This window comes from Trichoderma gamsii (genome assembly GCF_001481775.2).
Source record: "Trichoderma gamsii strain T6085 chromosome Unknown Scaffold_1.2, whole genome shotgun sequence".
NCBI classification, from domain to species: Eukaryota; Fungi; Ascomycota; class Sordariomycetes; order Hypocreales; family Hypocreaceae; genus Trichoderma; species Trichoderma gamsii.
Window position 1 is genome coordinate 120,338 of NW_020171338.1, and position 21,738 is coordinate 142,075.

General features: G+C 50.0%; 3 protein-coding genes across 3 annotated transcripts; all 3 read right to left on the minus strand.

Moving 5' to 3' along the window:
* Window positions 1-5,225: 5,225 nt before the first annotated feature.
* Window positions 5,226-6,689, minus strand: TGAM01_v200034 (hypothetical protein; the record flags this gene model as incomplete). The annotated part of the gene is made up of 1 exon (XM_018810999.1): window positions 5,226-6,689. The coding sequence occupies one exon, from the start codon at window positions 6,687-6,689 to the stop codon at window positions 5,226-5,228; it is 1,464 nt and encodes a 487-aa protein (XP_018655791.1).
* Window positions 6,690-9,090: 2,401 nt separating this feature from the next.
* TGAM01_v200035 (AGC/PKA protein kinase) lies at window positions 9,091-13,109 on the minus strand (the record flags this gene model as incomplete). The annotated part of the gene is made up of 7 exons (XM_018810998.1): window positions 9,091-9,455; window positions 9,550-9,712; window positions 9,772-11,596; window positions 11,665-12,234; window positions 12,291-12,315; window positions 12,375-12,622; window positions 12,682-13,109. 7 exons carry the CDS (start codon window positions 13,107-13,109, stop codon window positions 9,091-9,093), a joined length of 3,624 nt encoding a protein of 1,207 aa, XP_018655790.1.
* Window positions 13,110-14,658: 1,549 nt separating this feature from the next.
* On the minus strand, window positions 14,659-17,372 carry TGAM01_v200036 (hypothetical protein; the record flags this gene model as incomplete). Its single annotated transcript, XM_018810997.1, has 3 exons — window positions 14,659-16,598; window positions 16,663-16,893; window positions 16,946-17,372. The coding sequence occupies 3 exons, from the start codon at window positions 17,370-17,372 to the stop codon at window positions 14,659-14,661; spliced, it is 2,598 nt and encodes an 865-aa protein (XP_018655789.1).
* Between the last annotated feature and the right edge of the window lie 4,366 nt (window positions 17,373-21,738).

A 21,738-nucleotide genomic window follows, 5' to 3' on the forward strand; every position in this document is an offset into this window, starting at 1 on the left:
GCATGTATCCCAGATGTAGGACCATCTGCTTTAGACAATAAAGTTGCTTACGCAGCACGTTCCTGGAACTCTACTCGAGCCGCTGCCACACGCACACACACACACATACAAGATAAGCCGGCCCGACGTGAGAAATAAGAAGGGAAAAAGAAAAAGTCAATCCGTGTTTGCCGTATCTGCGCATGCGACTCATTCGGCGTCCCAAAAGGAATAAACTCGTACTTTTTGGTTTCCTTTCTGCCTACAGACTTCGCTTCGCTATTACTCCCACACTGGGGCCGTGGAGAGATGTGGATCTCGAAAAGGCGCCGAACGTTTTGAAGCCGTCAGTCAGCTGTTTTGATGTCATTTTTGCCCATTTGATGCCCGCCCGGCCGTCCCCTCTTTTGCGCAAAAAAGGTGCGCCGAGCACGGCAACCGATCACCGCTGGAACGGCTTCGGCTTCGGTGACGGTGGGTGGGCTGGACTGCATTTCAGAGATCCGGCGCTCTTTAGGCGAATGCTTGGCCATGCGGTTCTTTTTGGCTTTATTTTCTGGGATGATACGTAATATCGAATTGCAGATTTTGGGATTTTCCCTGGTTGGTCTAGTTACGCTGATGCTGCACGGAGGGCCCTGGCTGGATCTGCCTTTTAGTTGTGGAGGTGATGATTTTGTCCCATCATTGGTATTTGGCATCAGTACTACTATCGACGCCGGCGATGAAGCGGCGGGCTGAAGACGCTGAGCCTGACTAAAGGACAATTTCAATAGATATTCGTATGCTGCTCGTTGGGGGGGCGTATTTCTCGTCGAAAGCTATTTTTGGTTCATGTCTAGACCTCGTGCCGTGTCTCACTCTTCGGCAGAATTACCTTTACGTCCCTAGAGATTTGAGACATGCATTGTTCACACAAGTCATAGACCAATTCTACCTTTCACCCCTTTTTGCCATGCTCCCTATCTAGCAATAGTGGTAGATATTCCATACCAGCTGCATACCTGTCCGGTTGTCGGTCGGCCTCTAGTTACCGTAGTCGAGAACGGTTCCAAGATGCTTTTGGCTTCGTGCCATTCCCGGGTGGCGATCTGTGGCTGGCCCGGGCAGCCTTGCTCTCGTGCCTAAGCGCCATTTTACAGATCTGAAGACCGATGCGAGAGTTTTGCTGCCAGGGCGCCAGAGTTTTCGTGTACTCGAAGGGCCAAAATGGCTCCATCATGTTTCTTGTCATCTCGCTTTTAGATCTCGCGACAGTCGAAGAGGGGCGGTGGATGCTGGCCTCAGATCAAGATATGGCAGAAACAGCCCTGGTCCAAAATGTTAATCGTCGACTTGATCTCTGAGCGTGGAGCAGGTATCCCCCGCTTCACAGTTCCCTGTCGACAAGTGCTCGTTTGTGAGGGCCGAGTGACTTGTATCCCGCCACTACCGGCTGTACTGTAGCATCTCTGCGACGCTGTTGCTGCTGGCGTGTTATTTCCCGCTAATATCCACCGATCTCCTCTGCTCCGCGACGATGCTAAGTATGCCATGCCATGCCCATGGACAGATACGGAGCCCTCCGCGGTCAAGTAGAAGTTTGTACAGACAAAATACTGGCCCGTTAACTAGAAGATACCGAATGGCCCGTGTTGCCAATGTGTTGCGTTGGTCAACGGCAGTGTCGTGCATTTCAATCTCAACAGTCTGCATGTCTCACTCTCACTCGCATGTGCATGCGTACTGGAGTTCATGTTCTTTCATCGATAACGCACCACCGGATTCCACATTCGCCGAGTCTCTCTCCATCCTGCTGTTCAATCGTCGAACAGGCCACGGCTCCGCCAAACCCTCCCGCCGTCAGATGCCTCGAGCGGTTAGCCGCGATAGAAAGCGAGGATTGGCCCGTTGTTGGGACTTTGTCTGCGCAAGCATCAGCCTTCCATCAATCCAATGAGGGGGCGTATCGACTGTGTGCGAATCCCCCGCCGCGCACTGTGGCCTAGCGTCGATTTTGATGCGGAGCTAAGATGCCCAGAGGCCGTCTTTTTGGGCTGCTTCACACCCATTCGAGTCGAGCAAGCAGAAATGGGTGCCAGAATGCCTCTTGCAGAATGGATTCGCTTTGCATGGATGACGATAGCATGCACTAAGCAGTCTTGGGTTTTGTAAATTTGGAATTGGAGGGTTGATCGAAATATGGATGCCGATGCGAATGCGAATACTAGACAGACTCTTACAAGATATCTGCTGGAATCGGGACAACGGCTGGGGACAGATGAACCGGCAAAAAGTGGCACGAGAACATGGCAGCTTGAGCTTACTAACAAGTAAGCAGGGCGAGTCTAGCACTTTTGACGTGCGTCAAATCGGCATTGGCACTCATGCATGTCGGCCATCTCGTCTTTCCCGTCTTCCGCCATCGTGTAAGGAGTCGGGGCACTACTATTGATTTGCAATTTGCGGCTGAGGCACGAGCAACAACGTTGAATTGGGTCCATGCTGGTTGGTAATGTTGCATGCACAATCGTACATTAGTGCGGTACGGCTAACATGAAAGAAAGAAAAAGCAAAAGCAAGGGAGACATTATCTAGCACCCCAATTCTGTTATCCAGCTCTCCAGCTTAGGCGTGGGCTGCTGTCAGTATTATTGCTATTGCTGCTGCTACTACTGCTAACAGCTATTATTGCTGCTATTGCTGCTACTGCTGCTACTGCTGCTACTGCTGCTATTACAGCTATTATAGCTATTACGGCTACTTTTAGAAATATAGTATTTAGCAGTTATGCATATATATCTTAATATGGAATAGCTGCCTTGTTACGCTACAGCTGGGGTGTTGGATAGTGAGATTGGGGTGCTGAATAACATCTCCCAAAAGCAAAAGCAAAATAGAAGATAATGCTCAAAGGAGTACAACAAGGAGAATACTACAACACCAGTCATCTGTAAATGATTGCCATCTACAAGCAAAGTCCAGCATGTTGCAAATCACCGCCTTTCCTTTCCAGACCGACAGATGCTGATGATGATGCTAGTTGCACTTGCACCGCCTCAACTGAGGATGACACCTAAGCGTGACAAATTGGCGATGGGATTGCCCAAACGCAAAATAGCCTCATAATCCCTCTCTCTTGACGCATGCATGACCTCTTCTTCTACCTCTTCTTATCTATCTTGTATCCTCAATGTAGAATCTTGTGATGCCCAGCCTGAGATACACCAATACGACTCTGTTGGCATTACCTAATCCTGCTCACAAGCTCCCAAAACCCAGCACCAGCTAAGCCTCGCTGTACTCCATAAATGTGTCACCAACTTAGCTCTCTTTTGCTTCTTTTTCCTTTAGTTCTATCCTAGAACCAAAACTCCGCTAGTCTTTCCCGGAGTTGCAGCAAGCCGACGGCCCTCGGGGCAATATCAAATTATTATTTTCCTTCTTCCAAATCTCCCCATCATCACACGCATGTATACGCAAAACAGGGCCTTGCCGTGCAGCGTGACCATTCTTGAAAGATCCGCTTTTGCTTTCCCCTCCTCCCGGGTGGGTTCCGGATTTCACAATATGCGGATTAATCCCAGCGACAATCAGCGTTTAGCCGCCATGGCAGCGGAGCTAGCTTCACACTTGATTTCTCAGCTCAGTCGATAGAGACAGAGAAAATGATCTAGAGGAGAATAGCATGAGACTGGGAGGCTGATGCTTAGTTGATGCGTGATTAATGCCATGGACTGACTCGATCTTTCAACAGCCACTAGGCAATTTGAGACAATCCGGCGGCTTCGTTTCATCTTTCTTTGAGCCAATGCAGCTACATTACGCGGCTTCTGCCTTTACTAGCGGTATCACTTAAAGTCTTGATGATAGAGAGAGATAAATCAGCAGGTGTCCGAAGCCATTGCGCCAGCTATACGTAATATCAACACATCTCGGAAAGGCTTTGACTTTCTAGAGATTCAAATCTCGTTATGCATTCGTAGTACATGTACGAGGTCCATAGAATTTGTACATGTAATTCACTTCCAACAATCTTGATGAATGCGTTATTTGTTTTACCACAAGCCACTTGCATCAAGTCCTCTTTTACATCATTTCTATATAATATATAGAAACAAGATCCATAAAAGATGTGAATGGGGAGAAAAGTAAAAAAAAAATACCATCGGATCTTTCGGTCTCTTCTTCCATCATCATCATGCCATCCATTACATCTTGCTTTGGCGGTGGGTCAATTCGAAAGAAGAGATGAAAGAAAAATTTTCACGAGTTTATTTTATGTGGATTTCCATTGGTACTTCGATCTCGTTTGATGTTATTTAACCTTTGTGAAGGCGTCTTGCGTACCTGTTTCGTGGCGTTGTGTACAAGCCTCCCGGCTTCCGCAAGCCTTGTAAGCCACAGAGAGGTGTAAATTTAGTCCCTTTTCCGTGAACGGATACTCAAAAGTTTGGAAAGAAAATGGAATGTAAAAATGAGTCTAGAAAAATCTTTATGCGGATGAGACTATTGCAATGGGATTTTGTATTCATTTTTACAAGGATACATCATTTGTTTGCGAAGTTCATTACAGAGCACACCGTTGTGATGGATTATGCATGATACAAAGAATGGTATAGTGGTTATATAGTATAGTATATTGAAGCAGCTATTTAACGTAACTCGTGAATAAAAGACAAGGCAGAAACTAGAAAACTAAATGCAAGTAGATCCCCTCCAGTGGTATCATCGAGCATACTCAACGCCTTACCTAACCGGACGTAAAATGTTGAAATGCATGCCGCAGTCTCTGAAAACGAATGAATAATCAGTCAAAAGAGAGCAAAGAATCCCGAAACAAAAAGAGAAAGTCATGTCATGTCATGTCATGTCATATCAAGTCAGGCATATCCAGGCCTCATAGATAGAGCGCCAAATGACTTTTTTTCTTGTGTGAATAAAAAGACCGTGAACTGGAAAAGCCTAAAACGACAGGGATTTGTCAAACCGCCCATAACTTCCCTCCCATATACCCATTTCCGTTAAATGCCAAACCATATGAAATCAAATTCCGTGAGCCTGCCCGAATGGTATTTTTGGCCTGAAGCCTCCCTTTATCGAAAATGCAGTGATAGATACTTATAAGAAATAGGAAGTAGGAAAGAAATGACTGGATATGGCAAAGTTTGTAATGGAAAAGAGAAAGATCAAATGATTGAACCCATCTCTCCCTCCCGCGCTCGCACTCCATCACAAGATACCATTCAAATCGAGCCAGCTGACACTCAATGCTGGCCAAAAGCCCAGTTACGGCGTCGGTTGAACGGCGTCACAGTTGGGCGGTCGTTCAACGTGGTCGGCGTCGGCTCACCAACTCGTGCGGCGGGCACATGCTTGGTAACAGACACAACAACAGTTGGAGCAGCGACCTGAGCATCGCCAATGCGAGTTGAAGTCACCGCTAGGGTAGTAGTCGAGATGATGGTTGTGGTCGAAGGCGTGTGCGAAGCCGCAGCAGCGTGGGTGTGGATTGTAGTTGTCACAACGACAACAGGGCTCGAAGCAGGCGGAGACGCAGCAGACGCAGTCTTGTGGAGAGTCTTCCAGACCGTTGACGGCTGCTCGGGAGCATTGCCACTTGAAGCGGCTGATGGCTGGGCGATGCCTTGCCTGGCAGCTGATTTGGTGGCAGCTGCCGAGGTATGAGCCTCGTGAGGAGCAGCTGAAGTAGAAGTGACGGGAGTTGCGCCAGGACCGCCTTTGCCTCCTCCATTGGCATCAATGTCGACCTGGAAGTTGCCGACCATCTGGTCCTTGATGGCCGCAGAGTAGATGTTTTGCTTTTCGATAAACTCGCCCTTGATGTCGGCGTGCTTGGCGGAAGACGAGCCGCCAGTGATCTTGATATCGATGGTGCTGGCGTAGCTCTCGTTTTTGGAAATGGCAGCCATGGTGAAGCCGTGGGGGTCCTTCTCGCCGCGCATGAATGTGCCGGCCCAGGGGTACAGGCCATTCTTGGTCGCCTGGAAGTCGATGTTGGTGGCATCCAGGTCGGGCCAGTCCCAGTACCAGTAGATTGTGTAGATGGAGCCGGCTTTGAGGTCGCTGGGCAGCTGGATGGTGGATTGGCAGCCGAGCTCAGTGTTGTGGTCGGCACCCTCAGGGGCCAGTCTGGCGGCTCGTTCAATGCTGAGAGCGCCATTGTTGGGCTGATAGCAATTGCCGTCGTCGTAGCTTCGCGTTCCCAGCAGAACGCCGCGCTTGTCGCCTCCCGTGCCGTCCTTGTTCCAGACAAGGTGCACGTCAAAGAGGCGCTCGTTCTCGTTGGGCTGGCTGGTGCCGTAGAGGAAGATGGTGCCGCGGTTCTGTGGCTTCTTGGGCTGGTTCTGCGGCAGCGTCGTGTGGCCGTTCTCCAGGTGGATGAGGGCTATGTGGTCGCCCGGAGCGGCTTCCAGCATAGGGAACTGAGGATTCTCCTCCTTCTTGTACTTGTTCAGGATCTCATCACCCGAGTAGGCACTCTGGCCGGTCACCGGCAGAAGCAGCTGGGGAATCTTGTCTTGCCAAAGCGGGTCGGTCGAAGTGCGAGCAATCCAGCCACGGGCATAGCCCTCAGCTCCAATCATGGTGCCGTTCGGGGCGACCTTGTAGGCGTACTCAACCCAGGAGTGAGCATTGGCGGCGGCGGCGAGGGCCAAGACCAGAGCCACCTTGAGGCCAACGCGAGGCTTGGGCGTCATTCTCAACATTGTAAAGTCGCGTATTGAATAGCCGGAGAAATGGAAATTCTTGAATGGAAAATCGAGGGAGTGACTGTGTTGTTGCTTTCGTAACTGTCGAACAGGTAAGGACCGAGTCGGAAGACGATATCAAGGAGTGAAGTGCTTGTTTAAATCTCGCCAGGAGAAGAAGCAGAACCAAAATGCGACCGTGATGAAGTTTGTTATTGTTTTTGTTTTTGGAAGAAGAGAAAGAGAGAAAAGGCGAAGTTGAGAGGGTGTAAATATAGACTGCCAGCTGGCGAAGACGTGGAGACCGGTCCGTCTGCTTATAACACTCGAAGAATAATTGGTGTTCAGGTGGTGAACAGCTGTTGCCTTTTTCTTTTATTTCCACTTTTTTCTTTCGTATCCGTGAGCAGCACTGCAACACCGTGTTCAAACGTGTTGTTTGTGGGTTTCTGTTTTTGTGTATCTCTGTGTTCACTCAGATAGTTCGAAGATGTAATGCGATGGAGCCGAGAGTCTTTGTCGAGGATGTCGAAGGAAGAGGGTGAATCACGTCCAGCGTCGTTCAGGCCCAGTGAATTGAAGAGAGTTGGGTAAAAAGTTGAGATAGTCTTGAATATTTCCAGATAGAAAGGAAGATGAGAATTATAGGAAAAGGAAAAAGGAAAAAAGGAAAAAAGTCTTCTGTCACCTTGCCATCATCAGTATTGTCTCACAAGCTCAAACAATCGGAAGTTGCGACAATCAGCCGACACACAATAGGCAAACAGGCACAATAGTCAAACTGAAATGCAAAGTTAAGGTGACTTGAATTAGAGACAGAGGAAATGGGATGATATATGACAGATGTTCAGCCGCAAAGACGCAAAGCAGGTGGGACTAATATATGCCCTGATGACACGAATCTCAACATAAACATGGCGGAAAAAGCACACGATTCTCAAGCTGAAGCATCCCACCGCGCCAGCTGGCTTCAACGGTAGCCTATCATCGACACGCCATCGTACAGCATCAGATGGCCGCTGGTCATGGTCGGACATGAGACAGACGCCGGGCAGTGCAGCCGAGAATAGAACAGAGAGATCAGAGCAGAGGCAGAGCAGAAGCAGAGCAAGATAGAGCCAATTGTTAGTCAGTCAGCAGATGCTGGTTATAGCAGAGGGCCATTGGTTAAGAGGCCATTTCGAGGCCCTCGTTTCAGCAGACGCGAGTTGGCCGTAGCAGATTGGGAGACGCACAAGAAGTGAGCGGTCGGTTCATGTTTGCGGCAGCATCAAGATCCGACAGTGGTACAGGCCTTGAGCTGGACCATGTACAGGACCATGTATGTACCTGCGCACCAGCAACTCGCAGAACAGGTACATGCAAGCAATTTCGGAAACAGCCTCATTAATTGCCGTGAGATGCATACCTAGGACAACAGTACGTTGTTATTGCTCAAAATTAATTACCATGTACATGCTCCAGCGGCCCAGGCCCATTAATTTGCCTAAGCGCCGCGCATATCGGCCGTCGTTGTTTAGCCTTGCCCGCCTCGATCCAAGCGACTGGCTCTCATTCGCCGCCACTGCCGACCACCTCGGACCTCAAACGCTCTCCAATATAAACAGGAAACCGGCCATTGCAATCATTCGATCAGCAGATTTCGGCTGCGGCACACACTTTGAAGCAAAATCTTTTCATTTCTCTTTCGGGCTCTTTCTTCGATGCAGCCCAGTGGATTCAGTGCCACAGTTGCTTGCATCATCGTGCATGAGTTGCTGCTTCACATATTCGCATCTGACACTCTTCCAGACTCCCCACAACCATCATCGAATTGACGCAACGTGGATGGACGCCTGAGGGCTTGTACTCAAATGCCCCAATTTGTACTTTATCTTTTGTCCGCCGTCTCGTTTCATTTCTTTGTCCTCGACCCTTGTCTCACAGGCGCTTAATCTGCGCTTCCCTGTTCCCTGTTCCCTGTTCAGTAACACACGCGAATCGACTCATACAACATCGGCGTAGCATTCCGCTTAGCCGCGGCCGCGCTTCTTCTCTCTGAGCATGGGATCAGATGCGAGTAATGCGCTATTGAGGTAAGATGTAGATAGTTTTTCGCCTCTTTGCGAGTTCACGTACCCAATGCCCAGTAGTGCAAGCTCTCCATAGCCAAAGCACCTACGTAGATATTTACTACCACCCAATCTTTCCCGCCGTCTACTTTTGCTTCTTCTGGTCTAAACTCCAAAAATATCAAATATGCAAGAGGAAGAAAGAAAAAGAAACTTCTAAAGTACAGTTAACGCGGCAACTGAAGCCGTGTTACCCGCAACTCTCTCCACTCCGCTACACCATCCATCGACCTGAGCGTCAACAGTCAGACCAGACGCTCCTCCAATTCCAATAGAAAGCAAATCCAACTCTCTGTCCACCGTAAATTTCACATTGGCTCCGGACTTGCCGACCTAATCGGCTCCGCCAGTATCCGCGGCATCACCTCTCGCATCCACGGATGCTCCAGACACTGCCTGGCCGTGAACCGCCTTCTAACATCCACCACCAGCATGTTATCGATCAGATCCAAGGCCGGGTCACCGACCTTGTCCCAGTACGGCGATGGATAGTCGAATCGGCCCCCCTTGATTTGCTGGGCGAGCGTGTAGGGAAAGTCTTCGCTGTGCAATTCGTCGCTAAAGGGCGGGAAGCCACATAGACAGATGTACATGACGACGCCGCAGGACCAGATATCTACCGAGATTCCGTATTTCCTCTCTCCGTCTACATCAAGTACCTCGGGGGCAACATCTAGGAGTAAAGATGTCAGCAGATGTTCTGTTCCATGACCTGGGGGGGGGGGATAGATAAGATGTGCAGGAGAGAGAGTATCAGGGTATCGTACAGCTTGGTGTTCCACAAAGGGTCATCGTGAGCCCCAAAGCTTCAGCTTCGGCGCCAAGTTTCTTTGCCAACCCAAAGTCTGCAATTTTGATAGTTGGCGTCTCTTCCTCCAGTAACAGGATGTTCTCCGGTTTGATATCACGATGCATCCATCCCAGGCCATGCTACCTCTATCATTAGATCTCGACACATGGATGTTTGCAGCGGCTAAAGAGAAACTAACCATATATTCTAGCGCGGAAAACACCTGCAAGAATATCTTTCGCGTCTGTTCTTCCGATAAAGACTGCCTTGCCACAATATAGTTGAAAAGCTCCCCCCGCGGGGCCAGCTCCAGCACCAAGTAAATCGTCTTGAGAGAGTAGTCCGCGAATAAATCAACAATCCTCAAGATGTTCGGATGCGGATTCTTTTGGAGCGCCTGCAGGGCTTTGATCTCCCAAATGATGCCACTTCGTACTGCGGCATCTTCTACTACATTAGCGCATATACATACCTTGACTGCGTGCCTCACCCCCGTCACTCTGCTTGAGCATAAATACACATTGGCAAAGTGACCTCTGCCAAGTCTTTCAACCATATTATAACGATTAAAGAAACCAGTGTTGTAGCTTGTCTCTTCCAACGCATCCAAGAAGTCATCCGTTCTGGATTCGTCTGCTCCGGGGTCTGCTCCCAGTGCCTCGGGTCTCGTTATACTAGACGCTGCTATTTCATCCTCTTGAATGGCATTCAACCCTTCCATGAGTCTCGAGCTTTGCCGCCGCAGGGGCTTGTCGGCAACAGTATCATAATTGGCCGTGAGTTTCCGGACGAGCTGGTGCAGACCTTTGCGCGAGGCAATGAGAGAAGCACGACGCCCAGCGGGACCCTTGGGGAGAACTGCCCCCTGATCCGAGAGGAAATCGGCAATGGCTTCCAGACCATTGCGCGTTGCAATGCTCAAGGCCGAATCTCCCCATACCGTTTCCGCTTTGAAGTCGGCTCCCGCTTCGACCAAGATTTTGACGGCCTCAATGTTGGCGCTAGAGACTGCAGACATGAGCGCAGTCCAGTTACCGGATGCTCTCAAGTTGACGTCTGCTCCTTTATCGAGCAAGACATTGATCACATCCTCATACCCGCATCTTGCTGCTCTCTGCAGCGCGGTCTCATCCATGTGATCTCGAGCATCAACTTCGGCGCCGAGATCAAGAAGCACTTGCACGTTCTGGGCGTGGCCAAAGGCAGCAGAACGAATTAGAGCCGTTTCCCCATCGCTGCCTCTGTCGTCAACTGCATGGCCTTTTGAGACCATGTATCTCAGAACATCCGACACTTCAAAAGCAGAGATCATCACGAGTGCAGGTACATGTCTAGGGAACTCCTGGCTCCAATGTGTATACCAATTAGGCTTCAAACTCCATGCTTGATTGGCAGCCTCCAACGCGGCAGTGTTGGAGATGAAGCTTTCTAGTTTTGGTATAACTTCGGCACTCTCGATATGAACAATTTCGGCACCCCAGTATTTGGCAGCGTAATCAAGGAACGGATATTGCTTCAAACGGAGAGACATGTCGACATCATTTGTGCAGGCGCCACTGGAAAAGTTGGGCAGTGCTAGATATGTCAGACTGGTTCTTGTCAGAGTCAGCTGTGCCCTTTTGATCAACAGTTTGTGATATTCCTCAAAGTATTGCTGAGCGGTATAGTGCACTAGACGGACGACTTGCGATTCCGCATCAACCATGACCAATCCGCTGCAAGCTTCCGTTAAAATATCGCCATCTGGCAAATCATCTTCTTCGAGTGATTCTCCGTCTGGCAATTCTTGTGTGGCATAGAGATGTTGCAAGTCTTGGACTGTAAAGTTTCTTCTGGCACAAACGATCCAGAATAGGACTGCCTCAGCCAGCTCAGCGAATTCTGTTTCTTGATTTTCTATCCTCTCATATGCGTCTGCGTACATGGCATCTAGAGTTTTTGGTAGGGATTTCAATGTAGCGCGCACCTCTCGGCAGCTAAGCTTCTTTGATAGTGAATTCATGTGTAGTTTTGCCAATAAGAACCTATCAGGGTTGTGGTTAGCAGAGCATTTCTTGTAAGCTGGTATTGCATGCTCAAGCGCTCAACTTACATCCCCTGAGATTCTTGGATGATGGTTCTGATGATATCGTCTTTCAAGGTGGGATCTTTCCGAACATGTTTTGAGAGTAGATGCTGTTCTTGTATACACGCATCCAGAAAAGTGCGAATATCGTCATGATGAGCAGAAATCTTTATTGTCAATGCTTCACTGAAATAGGCGTCGAATCTGCTAGAAGATCTAGATGTGCACATTATCTTCACTGATGAACCCAAAGAGGAAACTGCCGTGACAAATCGGAGAGCCTCTTCATTTGACTCTGCACACTCGTCAAGAGCGTCGATGATGACATGGAATGATTCAAACGTTGAAACTATCTTGCCAAGTATATCAGCAATCTGCGTCAAGGTAGGACGAGTGTTGTATTTCTGATGCTGGCTATACAGCGTTGCTACTTCGGATGGCAACACTTCAGCTGAACTCTGAAGCACTTGCTGAAGAATACTTGAAAGGAGAGCAGCACTTGACTGGCTGCTGCGTTGTCTGTAGTCGCAGTAGATGTATGAGCAGAAGCTGCGTGCGTGGGGTGGCTCTTGTTCGAGGTGGTTGACGACCAAGGACCTTATGAGTATGTAAGTAACTACCTATCTTATCATGAATATAAAATGGTGACATACAAGAGTCTTGTCTTGCCAGCTCCAGCTGTACACTTAAAGTCAGCGTTTCACAGTAAGAAAGGCCTTGGGCTTATAAAAACTGACGTATACCCGGACACCAGAGAGTTCCAGTATTGCCATTCACCCAGTCACGAAAAACCTCATGTTCTAACAACCAGGCGCCAGTCCCAGGCTGCACGCTCTCCAAAACACTGACATGTCTAGCCCGAAAAGACACTGGACTGAGCCAATTGATTATCTTTTGTGTATCTGCATCTCGCGATCTCGCTTCCGAGCTTTCTACATTGTCGGCAAGTCTATCAAGCTTGAGGTTTGCCGATCTCGCCAGTTGTCTAGCATTCAATTAGCACAAAACTTAGGCTACAATGGCAGCGAGTACAAGTTCATATACGCAATATTGTTCTGCAAAACGAGGTTGAAGTGGCTCTTCAATCGTTCCAAGCACGCAAGCAGCTCTGCCACCTTCTTCTTGTCAAACGGCCACGTAAACGGCTGTGCCCTCCGCCTCAGCTTATCCTGAGGAGCAAGCTCGCGGATGATTTCTTCCAGAGCTTGCTGGAACAGCTGCAGTGGCCCATCCGCGCCGCTCAACAAATCGACAGCCTGCGGCCTCAGCGTGCTCGAGTCGTCCACGCTGCCATCTTCATCCTCCAGGCGGTCCTGCAGCATCTCCAGCAGGCACACCGTGCTTCGGAGCTCGTCTCGGAGCCGCGTCCTCTCGGCCGTCCCGCTCCTGACGTCCTTGAGATACTGCGTGGCGGTCGTTGCGAGCTGCAGCACGGCGACGACGCTGGCCGAGACCCCTGGAGGGCCGCCCATGCCGACTCAGAGCCAGTGCGTGCGCCTATACTCCGACGCCTTCAGAAGCCAACAGCGCGGGATACGCCGATGAGTGGCAAGAAAAAGAAATGTGATTATGTTCAGCTTGCTTTTCAGCCTCAAGAGGCGATGCTATTTACAACGTTGCTCCAGGTGCGGGGCTGCCAGGCATCAAAAGGATCAACATCTCACCAAGGCAGCATTACTCCAATAGGAAAGCAGGTACGTACATGGACATGTGCCTCCATCATAAGGTACACCGAACAACATGCCGAAAATTTGTATTTTCTACGGGTGTACTTGGCAGGTATTACAGAAGCTGGCACAATCTTGGCACGCCGTAACGTCCAGTTATCGCCGATTGACTTGCTCGTGCTACCAGTCACAAGCCAAAAGTCACTCGGCATAATCGAGAGACGCCCTGTCGCAGTCAATAGCTCCGATCTCTCAAATCTACAAATGTCTTCCTCTCACTCACTCACTCACCCACCCACTCATACGTTCACTTTCTCTCATTCCTTCACCAAAATCATTGTTCAATACCGCAGTCAATAATTGCCTATCCCTTCCTCCTCATTCCAAATAGACAGTCCCTTCAAAAAAAGGAAAAAAAAAAAAAAGAACAAAGAAAAGAGGGATTTCGGTCTCCTATATATGTTTCCCGCAAAACGTGTCTCAAAAACCACTTTACCATGTTCCCTTGATCAATATACGCAGCTCTCCCTTAAATAGTCTACATAGTGTTCCTGAGACTTCTCTTCCCGGATACACACACGGCACGGAAAGAGGAAGAGAGAAGCACAAGGGGGAGGGAACTAAAGGTAGCCTTGTCATTCCCTTAGACGGACACCCTTTTTCTTTGTCATGGCCACTTGATCTTTTGATCCCAGCTCGTGGTCAAAGCGTCGTGAGAACTTTTTTTTGTTTCCGCGTTTCTTCTTTCATCCTTCCCGCCGCCACCACGGAAGATTTCTCCAACTTCTCGATATGAGACATGTTACGTAGTCTACGCATTGCCGCAAACGGTCATATGTTGCCCAAAGTTCCACATCTAGTTGTATACCACGTTGATTGGCGCGCAGGAGAGACAAAAAATTCAGCCACAGATGCAAAAGGCCTGTCACTGAACAAGGTGCTTTTCCTCATCCATCCAATCACTGCGTCGGGGCCAAGGTGTATAGTGTATGCTCACAACACACATGTTTTATTATTACTCGTGCTTGTGTCTAAGAAAAACTGTCCAATGCCAGCCAACCCAACATATCCCACCCCCAGTTTCGCCAAGGAGTCCCCCCAAGACACTGCAAACGCCTCGACGCCTCGTTTTTGTTATTCCCAAAATAACTCCTTTATCCGATAATCACTCAAATAGCATGTGCCCTGCATGTGAAATGGGGTATCCACCAGTCAATTTTTTTTGCATCTTGCCTTCTCTTGCCGGCTGTAGACGGTTTCCGCAAGTTCGAGTAACTCCAGCCCATAGCACCCTAATAAAACATTATTCAAGCCTCAATTCCCCTTTTCCGTAAAATCCCGTAACCCGTAGTCTCTAGAAATTGGCATGATATTCACTCGGAGGCATAAGAACATGTGCGTTTAGTGCAGGCTCTGTCCGCCGCCTCTTCATTGATCTAGGGCTGTCGTCGTGCTCAGCCCCAACCGCAGATGATGGTGTTGTGACACTTGTGATGTGCCATGGGCTTGGGTTCCATAGTCCCGAGTGGTCGCCCGGATCCGCTCTGGGCTGCGCCGAGGGCGCTGTGCTCCATTCGTTGCCCGTGGGAGTGGAGGTAGGTGCGCCGGGCCAGCTATCCAGAGCCGGCATGTCCCAGCCCTGGAGGCCGGTCGCGTCGTCGTAGACAAGTTGAGTGGACGGGTCCAGCGACGTGGTATGGGGTAGGAATTGGTTGACACTAGCCGTTGACAGTGGCTTCATATCCGCAAAGCCTGCTGGCCCCTCAAAGTACGAGGGCCCGGTAGCCAACGACAAGGAGTGTGAACGGTCACTGGCTGGCCCGCCCACGGCTGTGCCTACCGTTGGCAGGTAGCTGTTCACATCTGGATTGGCACCCATGCTGGGGTTAAAGCTCCCGCCCGCATAAGGGCCATGGATGGTCGCTGTTGGTGGCGGCGTCGCCAGTCCTCCCGGAAAGTCAAACACGTTGATGTTTGTTTGCACGGGTGGCACTGGCGCAACGCCTGAAGCGCTGTCCCATGCCGAGCTCAGATTCCCAGCCATGATGCCCGTGAGCTGCTGGCTCATGCTTGGTGTCGGTGACATGACGACATCTCTCGACATGTTGGCCGAAGGGTATACCAAGGCCTTTTGCTGGTGGTACCGCGACATGGGGTCGTTGATCGTCAGCCATCGCCATGATGTTCCCGACGGCTTGAAGACTGGGTTGTACTTGTACCACTGGTTGGTGGTGTTGAAGCGCCAGAAGATGATGGCCTGTCGCTTCCACTGCGGTGAGTCTGGCGCGCGGGACCATAGCTCTTGATACATGGCAACCTTGCAGATCAGATCGCTGCCTGTTGGCTCTCGGCGGCCCCATGAAGCCGCATCTCCCTCGTCCTCAGATCTCTTTCGCTTACTGCCGGTCCTCTCCAGCTCGTGCTTCTTTGGTTCATGGCGCTTCTCCTTCTTTCGTTGGTGCTCCACATCAGGATATTGCACGGCTGTGCTCAAAATGCTGGCCCACTCCACAGCAGGGAAAGGCACGTGGATATCCTGCCGGGGCCGCAGGTGGCAGCTGCAGTCATTTTTAGAATCGCTGCATCCCCGATGGTGGATGCCGCTCTCATTGGTGTAAACGCCGCGCTTTGCGTCGTCGCTGTACAACTCATCTGGTCGGGTCAATCGGGTAACGCACTTCCAGTGGTGATGATGCAGGTGAGGCTGCGTGATGGCCACCTCGACAAATCCAGTGAGCTCTGACCCCTGGGGGAACTTTGCGTGTTCGTGCAGCTCCAAGGTCGAACATATTTCCAAAAGAAGGCAGTCCTCGTCCTCCGTTGGCAGGTCCAGTGTCTCATGCATGGCCGGCGCATCCTTTGCCCATCGTCGAGTCACCGTCTTCGCGCATGCTGATGTGGCCTGGTCTAGGGCTCTGGTGTACTCATGGAGTAAGACATCTTTACCGAGAGCATCGGGGAAGTCTTCGTGATTCGTATATTTTTTCAGATGAGGAAACGAGTCCTGGTCCAAGGGCGTATTGTGTGCGTCATACGCAACATCGTCGCGGATTTCAATCTCTGCCGAAGACACGAGGAGCTCACACGTCTTGGGACGTACTGTGATCAATTTCTGCAGTGACAATAGCTGATTAAAATAGTCGTAGTTTGGTCTCACATCCGGCACCCTGCCTTCAGCCAACGCCGTCAAGATGGGGTTGGACTTGAACGACTCTTGCTCCTCTTCGTCGTAATAATCGTCAGAATTAGTGGAACCAGGTTCCTTTTTCTCCTCAGAAGGGAAAAGAAAGTGAACTAAAAGTGGGAGACAGAGGTCAATTAGCCAGCCAGCTTTCACAAGAATATGGAATGCACCTACAGCATCGTAAATCTTCGAAAAATTTCTTGACTACTTGCATGTGACTGGACACTTGTTTGCGTCCCATTTGCTCAATGCTGTCACTGCTGTTGTCGATGCGAAAGATTTCTTTGCTACCAAGGAGCTCCACGCAGATGACGAAGATGTACTCGCTAATCAGCATATTCCGGCCATGCAGCTTTCCGGCCATGGAAAACTTCCGCCGGCCCATGTGAGGCATGAGGAGTACCGCTAGATGACGGTTGTCAGCTTCCTGAAAGAGGTGGACTTGGAAGGGACTTACAGTCAACAAAGGCATCTTCAAGTTCGGGGCGTCTCCAAACGCCTCCTTTGTCTTTTTGAGTGTCTTTGTGAGCTTGTCTGTTGCGGTACTGTTTGAAAGCTGGACAAAAGTAGAGAGGGTTGATCTCCTGTCGGCCTTTGCGAGTTTGTCGGGGCTGGTGACGAGGTGCTTGAAGCCTAGAGTAGAGAACCTCGATAGATTGGGATGGAACTATATGAGTAGGAATGGTTGGTGGTATCGAAGATACAGGAGGAGTCTGATAACATGGGATGTTGCTATTGAAGCTATGCGCCTGAGCATTACCAGCGGCCTCCCGCAGAGGCTGGCGAATACCGTTAACGCCTCGCCTTGCGTCCATATACTCTGAAGCATGCGGCATCCCCTGTGAGGGGAGGACTGGCCTCGGCTGGTGGTAGATGGATGGCATGATAGAGGCCCGATGAGAGGCAAGGAATGCCCGACAAAGAGATGTTCAAAAGCTCAGCTCAACCCAAAAGCCACAGACCAAGTCGTTGATGGAAAAAAAAAGCAGAGTCTGATGGATGAGAAATGTGGGAAGGAATTCGGGACGAGGAATGGTGGGATGAGTGTAAGCTTTGTACGAGGCAAAAGAACAGCCATTGGAACGAACATGTCTTCCAAAGCCAAAGGAGAGAGTCGATAACATATAGACTCGAGACTCGGGAGGGTATGGGCAGGGCCAACGGATTGTATTGACAAAGGGGAGGACGGGGGTGGTTAGCAGCTTGTCTTTTGGCCCCTCCAACCCAAGAAAAAGATACATGCTTCTAAGCTATCAAGATTTCATCCATCTGCAAAGCATCTAAGATGTGACATGGGACATGGGAGCTGGCGCAGCGGGGGTGGGGACCCGGCCAGGCATCTCTTAACGGGGCGGCAACTCTACGTCCATGAACACCACTCTCTATGAACCAATGAAGCACAGCTAGGACGCCCACCAGCACATGGCAGCGTGAGGTCTGTTACGAGGGGCGTTGGGCATGCAAGGGAGGAGTCTGAAGGCGGGGCCAGGACGCCATGGTCTCACCCACCCTCCTCCCCGGACACATGCGCACCAGATCATCCATCTTAGGTGCGCTTCTCCAGGTATGTAGAACGATATTAACATCAAACACTGCGCGGTGATGGCCCCTGGGCATCGCGAAACTTGAATTCTTCGCTGAAGATCCCGGACAGCTGATGACCCCACGCGATGCGCGTGGAGAGAGCCGTTGTAGAAGTTCGACAATGGGAACACACCCCCTCCCCTTGCCAAGGGATGGTTTCCTATGCTCAATAGAGCGTGGGCTAGGGCACAGCTCAGCCTTGTCAGTGCAACACAGGCAGTGAATATAGTTTTGCTTTGCCTTTTTACCTTAAGCCTCGAGCTCATCCTCGTCATTGCCAATAGTAACCCTTTTCCTCCCTCCTCCAGTAAGCTGCTGAAGGGCCATTTTATTGGCCTGGCCCCCTACCTTGCGCTGCATCTTCTCGATCTCTTCCTCAGCATCGACAGCCTCAGCGGCAGCAAAGTCTAATACTAGTCGCCGCCCAAGTAGGTGGGTATCCTTCAATGCATTTAGCGCATTCTCTGCCTCTCGAGGGGTCACAAAATCAGCAAATGCAAAACCTCTTGCGGTATAGTCTGCCTTCTTTGGAACGCGAACGCTCCTAAGTTGGCCATAAGTACCAAATAGAGTCCGGATGTCTTTCTTTGTGGCTTGGAAAGGCAGGTTCTTGATGACGATCTTGGTTCTCTGAGCCGCAGCCTTCTTAGCCACGTCCTCGCGCCGTCTCTCCTCAGCGGCGTCGTGACCCCTGTGCGAGGCTTTCACACTCAGCGTATGACCATCCAAGACGTAGCCATCCATGGTCTTGAGAGCCGCCTGAGCCTGACTCTTAGACCGAAACTCTACAAAGCCAAAGCCCATGCTGAGGGTCTGGCCAGGTTTTTTGGCGTCTATTTTTGTCTTGACACGAGCGGAGACGAATCCGTCAAGAGGTTCAAAAGCTTCTGCCAGTCTGTTGGTTGTCGTGGCAAAGTTTAAATTGCGGACAAAGAGCGATGCGGTTTCCGCAGGCTCCTCCACCTTATCGCCGCTCGACAGCAAGTCGTCCACGCTCAGCTTTTGGACACCCGTGCGCTGCTCCCCAAGCAGGCTAGCTTGATCCACAGGAGTGGAGCCGTTCTTGAAGAGATCGATTGGCGCCTTCTCCAAGAAAAGGACGCTGTCTTTGACTCGACGGTACGCCATCTTGCCAAATGCGGCCTTTGCATGGTTCAACTGGGCGAATTGGATGATGGCAATGGTGCCAGTCGGGGGCATGAGAACTCTGAGAACTGGGCCGCACTCCTCAAACATTTTCCGGAGTTCTTCCATAGAAGTTCCGTACGGAAAGTTCTTAACGAGAATGGACGTCCCACCACGCTTGTGTGATTTGAAGGCGTCCAAGTCCACGCCGTTGGAAGCAAAAAAAGCCTTCGTCTCCTGGATGATCGTCGTTTCCGCGATAGCTTGCTTGACACCCGCATCGGCAGATGTGGGATCTAGCACTTCAGATTTTGAGACACCCAAACGCGCCGCAACGGAGGCGTTGACGGCGTCCTGGCTCATGTAAAGCGAATTCCAGTTGAAAACGCTTGTTGATGCCTCAACTTTTTTGCGTATCAAGTTTTGTTTCTTCAGGGGTAATTTTGACATTCCAAACTCGTCCTGAAGCTTTTTGGCTTCGGCAGGAATGATGTGCAATATGCGCCCCTGAAAAGTTACCCCATCGAGAGCTTGGAATGCTTTCACAGCATCGGATGAATCGTCGAAGAGCACCAACGCAAATCCCTTGCGAACTCCAGAAGCATTGGTCGGCAAATGTACCTGACTAAGTTAGCCATCTGTCCAGCAATACATAGATGACAAAAAAAATTCTTTTGAAATTTGGACAGGAGGTCAGAAGATCGAAGCATCTACTAAAATAATCGCCCAGGTTCTCATCACATGCAGAAGCATAAGATGTCCCTATCTTGGGGTTCATCACGTTGCCTGTTTTTTTTTTTTTTCACACAAAAGAAACATGAGATTTGAATCGTCTTACCTCTTGTAAAGTGCCAAACTCTCCAAACTTCTGATGGAGATCTTCTTCCGTAGCAGTATAAGGAAGGTTTCGGACAAAAAGCCGGGACGTCCGCGAAATGGTGGCAATCGGATCATCTGCAGCAGTAGAGTTTGCTCCCTGATCGTTTGCTTGGTCCGGGGAGTCTTCCATGACAGCTTCATGGGAGGAATGCGCTGTGTTATTGTTCTCTCCGTCATTCCGCACGGCCTCATCAACAGCTCCCTGTTCAGCAGGCTGGGGAAGGTCGTCAGGGTCAACCAGATCTAACAGTCGATTTGTTCGTGACCTAAGCCAGTCGTCATCTGTCGTATCAACCGACATTTGAGGAGCTTCCTCGGTTTCTTGGGGTTTCGCACTGTCGGCTACAATTTCTTCTGCCACAGGTTGGACGCCCTGATCTGAAGTCACGTCCCTTGGTACTCGTTGGTCCATCACCATATTTTGATTCGCCTCAGACGATTCTGTCTTGCGAAGCTTCTCCTGTCTCTTGGGGATTTGTTCATATTCGTTATCACTCTCGCCCTCTTCAACAAGCGCCTCTCCACCTGTGGCAAGCCCGGTCATGTCGGCGTCAGGGTTTGTTTCATCCGCAAGGACACCCCCCTTGCCCTGCTTCATCACGCGGAGAAACTCTCGCAGCTTGGGATCGGATTCATCTAGATCCTCTCGCTTCCGCTTCTTAGAGTCACCCTCCTCCTTCAGATGAGGACGAAGGTTGCTCGCCACACGCGCATCGGAATGAACTGATCGCTGGCCTCTATCAAGGGCTGGGTCTGAGATCTACCATTCCATTAGAACAAGTTGGGCCCAAGTTGTTTACAGGTGGTGGGCGACATCATGGGTTGTACTTACAGGCTTGGCTGGTTCAACGGATATCTTAGACATACGAATGTATGACTTGTTGAAGTACTTGACGGCCCCTTGGGCATCTTCAGGTGTTTTGTAGCCGACATAGCCGATGCGCCTCTGGGGGATCAGCTTGACATCGGTGATCTCGCGATTCTTGGCTGAGAAATGCTTCCGAACATCCGCCTCTGTGATATTGGGCGGAAGGCCTTTTACAAAAATTCTGGATGTCTCCATGATTGCAATGTGCCTGGACTGTACGGAAGCAATAGCACAATTGTCAGCCTGCAGGCATGCTTGGCGATAAATCTGGTGGGTTGAAGATTTACAATTGGAAGGACGAAAAAAAATTTAAAAAAAAAATAGTCGTTGATATTTACTGTGGTTGGATAGTGGGGCAGAGAGAAATTTATGTGGTCCGTGCGTATTGTCGCGTATAAGCTTCAAGTGCGGCGCGATCTCTTACCCTACATCTAGTGCAATGATGGTGGATTTGTGCACGCTCTGCCAGTGTAAATCCATAAATAATATTGTAGAAGAGTATCATTGATTTCATGATTTCCTTTATAATGAAGACACTTTGTAAACTACACAGTCTCTGGACGTAATGTTTATCAATAATTAAGCTAGGAAGCAAAAAGATGATATGTGCTTCAGCTATTTCATCTACAGGCTCACATTTGCCACATACGCATGTGGCTACCTACCTATTGGAAGCATCCACAATAATGGGGGAGGGGAACCGTCGTATATTAGATAGAACATATCAAAAAGAATACTTTTAGCTACTAATAGGTATCTAGCGTTCCATGCGGGTTGGATGAGGCGATGTTCTA